This window comes from Carassius carassius, chromosome 6 (genome assembly GCF_963082965.1).
Source record: "Carassius carassius chromosome 6, fCarCar2.1, whole genome shotgun sequence".
NCBI lineage: Eukaryota > Metazoa > Chordata > Actinopteri > Cypriniformes > Cyprinidae > Carassius > Carassius carassius.
The window spans coordinates 17,813,555-17,822,304 of NC_081760.1; the positions used below are offsets into that span (position 1 = coordinate 17,813,555).

The 8,750-nt window shown below is 37.0% G+C and overlaps 1 protein-coding gene across 1 annotated transcript; it reads left to right on the top strand.

Moving 5' to 3' along the window:
- The first annotated feature begins 21 nt into the window (after positions 1–21).
- pcid2 (PCI domain containing 2) lies at positions 22–6,578 on the top strand. Its single transcript, XM_059552342.1, has 14 exons — positions 22–134; positions 243–332; positions 701–774; positions 849–914; positions 997–1,038; positions 1,540–1,594; positions 1,699–1,802; positions 2,568–2,643; positions 4,463–4,604; positions 4,694–4,794; positions 5,299–5,372; positions 5,449–5,574; positions 5,648–5,771; positions 6,288–6,578. Exons 1-14 carry the CDS (start codon positions 99–101, stop codon positions 6,375–6,377), a joined length of 1,200 nt encoding a protein of 399 aa, XP_059408325.1. The 5' UTR covers positions 22–98; the 3' UTR covers positions 6,378–6,578.
- The last annotated feature ends 2,172 nt before the right edge of the window (positions 6,579–8,750 follow it).

The window sequence follows — 8,750 nt, forward strand, 5'->3', positions numbered from 1 at the left end:
TGCTTAGTCAGATGTCAATTTGTCTCAATCGTGCTGCTGTTTTCTCGGTTGGCAGCACACTAACGTTAGAAATCATAGCGGTGTTTGTGGAGATCAGGATGGCTCATATCACACTGAATCAGTATCTGCAGCAGGTAAACGAGCTGTTGTCTGTTATCTTTCATATATTCTTTCATAGCTGTGGTATTGTTGTATGCTTTCTCCTCTGTATGTAATGTGACTCTTGTGTGTGTTTCCTGAAGGTTCTGGAGGCCATAGAGAGCAGAGACGGGGCGTTCTGTGCAGAGATGATGTCCTTCAAACATCCACATGTGGCCAACCCTCGTCTACAGGTCAAGCGCTGCAGTATTCAGACAAACACCACTAACCCCATTGTCCTGTGAAGGATGTTTCAGTGTTTCAGATGCCCAAATCCAAACCCCCATCTAAAATGTGTTTTCATATATAAATACACAACTGATACCTTAAAACTTTAAAATGATAAATATGTGAAAATTTTATTAAACACATCATTTAAAAATAAAAATTAGATATGTAGTTTAATATATTTTTATTATTATTATAAATTAATCTTTAATAATAAGCACACTTTTTTTACACAATTTTTATTTTATATTTCTTTTTATTTAGATATTTTATTTACTCTTTTTTTTTTATTATTATTTATTTATTTTTACCCTGTTTCTCTAAACAATTGCAGTTGTCCAGTCCAGAGGAGAAGTGTCAGCAGCTGCTGGAGCCACCGTATGATGAGATGGTGGCTGCTCATCTCAGGTACTGATTCCTCATCAATGATGCAGTGATCCACTGCATCTTCACTGTCTGATGTCTCGTCTCTTTCTCTGCAGATGCACGTTCGCTGTGTCCAATCATGACTTTGTAGAGGCCTACAAATGTCAGACGGTGGTCGTTCAATATCCTTTATGTCGGATCTTCTGGTGTTACTGTATGTTAGATGGGCAGTTGTTCAGTGTTTGATCTTTAACGCAGCTGAACATCATTTCTGAAAGCATTTCAGGCTCATAAAGAGGAGAACTGGTGAGATGTGGCTTATTTGTTTGTTTTGTATTAAAGGGTCGTGAAACCCCGATTCAGCACTGGTTAGTTCTCACCACAATTTTTTTTCTCAGATAGTTTAGTTTCACCCCCATTGAGTTAAAAACACAAATAAATGCAGAACCATTTGCATTTGGACCCTGCATCGAAAATATATGAACCCGCTGTTGCATAGGATAAGAACATGCAGTCTCATGAATAATTATGAGACACTGACGTGTCATTGAAGTAGTACAGTCCTTTGCTATGTCACAGACTGTGACGTCAACACGATGTAGATTTTAAGCCGATAAAATGAAAATGGCACAAAAAAGAACAAACTTAACCAGGTTTTCTCCAACAATTACAATTAACGGATGCTAACATTGTCTTCTACAATATGCAAAACTTCTGCTAAAATCTCAGAAAAAGTAGTTTGGTGTTTCATGACCCTTTAAACCACAAACACAACGACAGCTGCTGATGATCACTGTGTTTTTTCAGGGCACTGCCGATCATGTTTGCTGTGACGCTTGACCTTAGGATATTTGCCAATAATGTGAGTAGATTATCATTCATCTGTGGATCTGTAAGAGCAGCAGCGGGTCATTGTGTGTGTGTGTGTGTGTGTGTGTGTGTGTGTGTGTGTGTGTGTATGGACAGGCAGAGCAGCAGCTGCAGTCGAAGGGGAAGGGGAAGGTTGGAGACATGCTGGAGAAAGCAGCTGAACAACTCATGAGCTGCTTTAGAGTGTGTGCCAGTGACAAGTGAGTTACACACACAGTGATACACACACACCTCTGACTGTTGTCCACAGCTGATTCTGATCACGATACACAAGAAGCACAAACATACAGTAAAAACTGTTAAATATTATTAAAATTTAAAATAGCTGTATTCTATGTGATCATATTGTAATTTATTCCTTTGATCTAAGCTGCATTTTCAGTATTGTTACTCCAGTCTTTAGCGTCCTTCAGAGATCATTCAGTATGCTGTTTTGCTGCTTAAGAAACATTTCTGATTATTATCAATGTTGAAAACAGTTGTGCTGCTTCATATTTTTTAGGTAATCATGATTTTATTTTTTCAAAATTCTTTGATGTATAGAAAGTTCAATAGAACTTGAAAAGGAAATAAAGTAAAATAAATAAAGAAAACTTGTACTCACCTCAAGCTTTTGAACTGTACTGTAAATAAGTAATTAATTTCTATCCCATCATGTCATTTACACTGTCAGCTATCCAGCTGTTGAATAGATCTGGACTGTATAAAGCGCTATAGCAGGGATGTCAAACTCAGTTCCTGGAGGGCCGGAACCCTCCAGAGTTTAGATTTAACCCTAATTAAACACACCCGATCCAACTAATTAAGTGCTTCAGGCTTATTTTGAAAACTACATGGTATGAGTGTTGGAGCAAGGCTGGAACTAAACTTTGCAGGGCCTTCCAGGAACTGAGTTTGACACCCCTGTGCTGTAGAAGTCTGAGTGGTGTGTCTGTATGGTCATGTGCCGTGTTTGTGTGTTTCAGTCGCGCTGGGATCGATGACTCGAAGAAATGGGGAATGTTGTTCCTGATCAATCAGCTCTTCAAGATCTATTTCAAAGTAAGAGTCTGGAGTGCTGACCTCTGACCCATGTTATTTGAGTATCACTGGGATACTGTTAATATTTAGAATATTTTATTTTTTTAAGTTTTCTGCTTTCATGTTAATCTTAGTTATAGTAATTTTTTAGGGTTGGGAATCGTTAGAAATTTTCCGGTTCCACCTAATGGTTCCGGTTCTGATTCTGGTTCCATTAAAATCATTAAACTATTATTAAGAAATAGTGGTAAGGAAAAATGCACAATACTCAACTACTCAATGCTCAATACTGTTTATTACTTACTTTCAACTTAATTTAAAGGTTGGCAATGTCAAACTGCAACATATATTACAGTGTACAGATCTTCATAACTAGGGTTGGGTATTTTTTCTTTTGGTTCCATTTAAATGAACTATTATTATGTTTTTTTTTTACTATTTTACCTTCACTGAATGTAGCGTTGCTGGAAGGTAGTAAGTAAGTGTTTCAAAGATGTTTTTACACTATCAATAACGTTTTGCTTTTCAAGCAGGAATAAGCTTGTTGCCCAAATAGTCCCTTGAGGGCTGAGACACTTGTTAATTTCCCTTAATTAATGAAATATAAACGGTTAAACGTATACACACTCTCCATAAAGTCCCTTTTTTACAAATAATAATGCAGTCAGGAGATGGTGTGATGCAATGAGTGGTTTCCACATTTTTAAACATTTAAAATGCATTTAAATAAATATTTTCTATCACTTTGCTTATCACTCTTGAAATGACCTGTACACTAAATAATCTAACCCTCATACTTGCATAACAATAGCAGTCTATTTATTTAGTGGTCCAAGTAGAAGCCAGTATGTATATAAATGACAATATGGGACAAATAAAATGTCATTTAGTGGCGGCAGGTGCAGCGCGCTGCTGTTAGATGTACAGTCACACAAAACGATGTGCACAGTAATTAAAGAGGCAGGGAGGCGTGTCTGTTATTCGGTTCATGACATCCTTTACGGGAAACGCTGAATACTCAGAACACCGGCGCAAGGCTGCTCACAGCGCTTGGTCACGTGTTGCACAGGACCGTTTTCGGAACCGAAACTTAGAAATTGCTCACGGTTCCGGTTCTTTTCAAAGAACAAAACTGGTTCTGAATAATTTTGCTGTATTTGTCATTTTTATTCGTCTTTGTTGGTTGTAAATATGTCTTAATGGAAATTAAAAATGTTGCCTAGACTACTATCTAAAATAAAATAAGTTTGTTTTTATATTTTATTCTTTTATTTCAGTTAACATTTGTTTTTATTTCAATAACAATTGTTTTTTTATGGTTTTAGGTTTAACCATTATCTGCCTCTGTCCAGTGTTGTTGTTATATACTATAGATTCGTATATAGTATTATTTATGCTATAGTTATATACTTGTATATTATAGCTTTAACTAATTTGGAAATAATTTTTATCATATATATATATATATATATATATATATATATATATATATATATATATATATATATATATAGTGAGTATAGTGTGTATATAATAGTTATATAATAGTCATATATAGTTTTATATATTATTTATATTTATTAATTATTTTCAGTTATCTTTTCCCTTTTTTTTTTTTTTTTTTTACTTTTTAGGTGTAATTTACATTTATTTCAGTGTTAGTTTTTATTTATTCACAGATAATAATTTTAGAGCTTCATCTAACACATATTTCAGTTAGTTACCAAGGAAACATTTCTAGTTCTCTTTTAGTTTAGGTTTTCATGAAATATTTCCATGTTGTTGTATTTGACACGTTTTAAATGATGAGGTTATTGTGGAGTTCTCATGTTTGTCTCAGATTAATAAGCTGCACCTCTGTAAGCCACTGATCCGCGCCATCGACAGCTCAAACCTGAAGGATGATTACAGCACGGCTCAGCGTGTCACATACAAATACTATGTGGGCAGGAAAGCCATGTTTGACAGTGATTTTAAACAAGGTGAGACTCTGCAGGTACATGACAGTGATGATGATGATGATGATGATGTGAGGTCATTAATGAAGAACGCTTGTCTCTCGTGTGTCCAGCTGAGGAGTATTTGTCGTTTTCCTTCACGCACTGCCATCGCTCCTGTCAGAGGAACAAGAGGCTTATCCTCATCTACCTGCTGCCCGTCAAGATGCTGCTGGTATGAACACTTCTTCTGGACCATTTAAAGGCTAGATTTTAGAATTGAGTTTTCTTTTTGGGATACATGTGGGTCTGGCTGGAAATAAACAGGCAGATGAAGCTGATCATGAAGAACCTATCATATGATTAACTAATACGAAGTTAGATTTACAAAAAGTGGTGAATGGAATGAATATACATAAATTATATCCAGTTATATTTGACAGATGGTTTTATTTTAAAAATACAGATGACTAGACCATATATACCAGATGTAGATTTTTTCATACTAGACTTACACATGTATATTTATTGAAAGAAGAATTTCCTTTATCTTCCTTGACTGTAAAACATTTTACTTAAAAAAAAAAAGTTTTAGTGATTTAATTACATCAGCTTAAAATAAATTTAAATTCAAAATTTTGTCTTGACATATTAGCTAAATGAAAAAGCGATTTTACGGTTGTAGTCACTGATAATACCCCTAGTGTTGACCAACGTTCTCTGGATCTTCTGTTCTCAGGGTCACATGCCTACACATCAGCTGCTGAAGAAGTACGACCTTATGCAGTTTGCTGACGTCACCAAAGCCGTGAGGTAAAACACACACACGTCACACTTACAGTGAAGATTCAGTAGATCACCATGATCATCCTCTGTTTGTGTGTGTCAGCGAGGGGAACCTCCTGCTCCTCAATGAAGCTCTAGTCAAACATGAGACCTTCTTCATCCGTTGCGGCATCTTCCTCATTCTGGAGAAGCTGAAGATCATCACCTACAGGAACCTCTTCAAGAAAGTGTGAGTGATTCATTCAAACAGCTCTGATCTGTTGTGTGGTTTCTTTGACATCCGTTCGCCTGTCCATCTGCAGGTACCATCTGCTGAAGACCCATCAGCTTCCTCTGGATGCCTTCCTGGTGGCACTGAAGATGATGAAGGTGGATGATGTGGACATCGATGAGGTTCAATGCATCCTTGCCAACCTCATCTACATGGTAAGATGCACATGTCACTTTTTGTTGATCATTAGACACTGAATGTAATTCTTAAACAAACGGGAAATAGTTACAGATTAAAGCATTAGAGTGTACAATTCTGTGATACAGTTACAGTGCGTTAATAAGTTACATTGTGCCATTTAATGCCAAATTATTCATTTTTTGAATTGGCATATTTGGCATTAGTTTTTATATTTATGCTTAATTTACTTTTTCATTTTATTTAAATTTTAACTTTTGTTTTTCGACAAAATAATAGTAATTGTTTTGTAATAAAAGTAATTATTTTAATGGTGAAAGTAATTTTAGTGTTTTAACTTGCACTTATCTCAGTTTGTTGTCAAGGCAACATTTCTGATTTTTGTTTAGTTTTAGATTTTTGTTTATCAAATTTTTTATTTTATTTGTATTTTATTTCAGCTTTATTTCAGTGATTAAACATGTTGTAGTACTGCTGCTATGTGTCTATGAGTGTGATTCTGAATACGGAAAACGTGTTCCTCTCTATCTCAGGGTCACATCAAGGGTTATATTTCCCATCAGCACCAGAAGCTGGTTGTCAGCAAGCAGAATCCGTTTCCTCCACTGTCCAGTGTATCCTAACCATCCGCTACCGGAATGCACCTGTTCCTCTACAATCCTGTCAAACATGCTAGTTCACAACTTTTAGAACTAATTTTATGTTCACTTTCTTTTGTTATTGAATGTCAAATAAACATCACACTGTTTTGTACTTTTTGTAACTTTTATTTCATGCTGCAGCGGCTCAAAACGCGTTAGAATAAAGCAGCATTTGGGAAACTACATCTTTTAACAGAAAGCATGTGGCTCACCAGGTCTATCATCCTTTATCAAGAAATGATGGATTAAACATTAAACACATCACCAGATTTCACCTTTCTGCAGAAAAGAAGCCAATTACAACACCTGCACAGATACAAGCAGCTATGGAGTTTGTTGGTTGTAATTGCATAAAGAAAGATGTCAAGGGATGTGCTTGATATTGAGAAGGAATATTAAAAGCCCAATAGGCAAGTCAATGCAAGTTTATTTTTATAGCACATTTCATACACAATGTTAATTCAAAGTGCTTTACATAAAATGAAGTTAATTAATCATAAAAAACAACAATAAAACATGGAAATTAAAAACTTTAAGTTATTTAAAAATGGATTTAAAATGAATTTAAAACAGTTAAAAATAGGAAATGATTATATATAAAATACAGTTCAGTCAGTTCAGATGTATCACAGTGCTCATTCAATAAAAGCACAGTTAAATGGATGAGTTTTGAGTAATTTAAATGTGGCTAATTTTTTAGCACATCTGATCTCTTCTGGAAGCTGATTCTAACTGTGGGAGGCATGGTAGCTAAAAGTATGCTCCCCTTGTTTTGTGTGAACCCTGGGTATTGCTCACCGACTCGATCCTAATTTTTGTAACAAGGTTTGTAATCAATTAGTTCAAAGTGAGATGGACATAATCATAACGGGTTATTATTAATTACTATTATTTTTAATTACATTCATCTTCAGGAATTACTTGTAGCATTATAGCATTAACAGAACAATAAAATTATTTGTTCGTCTGCAGGGCAGACAGTGTTAATCGTTTATTAAGTAAAATTATTTCTCTGCCCACGAAAAATAATTTTACTACTAATACATTGCCCCCAGAGCATGTAACAAAACCAGAAAGTTAAAGTGACCTCGTCCCGTGAGCAGCAAACACAGACAACCAAGTGTGAATACATATGGGTGTTTATTAAACTACACTACAGGGGAACATGTAACATCTGACTAGACACAGACATACACACATTAAACACAGACTGTATTTACATGCAGCCAATAACCCGTTCAAAACTGGGATATTAGCAATAACCCGGTCGCGCACGGCCATGTAAACACCGGCAAAAACCCGGATATGCTCATATCCCGGTTTTTAAAAACCGGGATATTATACCTGGGGTACCCCTTTTCTAACCCGAATATTTGGTCTTGTAAACGCGTTTCGGCATATCCCCATCAAAATGTGTGTTCTGCGCATGTTCTATTCGCAAGGAATCTTGGTCTTTTGAGTAGAGACGGCGCATAAAAAACCCCTCGTGCAGTATAGAGGCACAGTAGTGTCAAGTGCTGCTGGTGGATCAGTACCAGCGCCAAAGCGCAAACAAAGACTATCGCCATCTGCCCCAAACTATTCATTATCCGCCTGCTGCTGCTGCTGCTGTTGTTGTTGTCTTTGGATACAGGAAGAAGAATCGGAAATGACACATATTGCGTCTTGTTGTCCGTACGTCCAGACGCTAACCGTGCGTCGCCGTTTACATCGGGGTTGGCGACTGATTACACATTCATGCATACAGGAGTAACTCTCTCTGCTCACGCATGTAAACGGGTTATCCCGAGTGTTTCAGAAACTCGAATACTGACCTTAACCCGACCATAACCCGAATTTTAACTGCATGTAAACGTAGTCATAGATGCCAATGCAAGGAAAGCATGGATGGAGAGAGAGAGATAGTATGGAAAGCCAAAGTAGTCACTAACGCCTGCTCGGGCGTCTGATTGCATCTTGGCACGTCGAAAGCGCGCGATTTAACAGCAAAGCGCGCGTCCTTGACGCGCGATTTGCCATAACAACGCGCGTTCTTAGCGTGCGCTTTGGGATTGTGGACAACGCGCGCCAGAAACGCGCGTTTTGGTGTATCCAAACGCGCGTCCTTGACGTGTGATTTACTGTAAAAACGCACGTTCTTAGCGTGCGCTTTGGAGTCACCAAAGACGCGCGTTTTTGACGTGCGTTTATCATAATAGAAACGGGCGTCCAAGACGTGCGTTTTGAGTCGGACAAAACACGCGTTTTGAACGTGTAAACAGGTCAACCAAACTGGCGGTGCAAACGTCTTTTGAAGTATCCAAACAGGCGAAAGAAACGTGCGCTCTCATAGTGTTTTCAAAATGGCACGTCGGA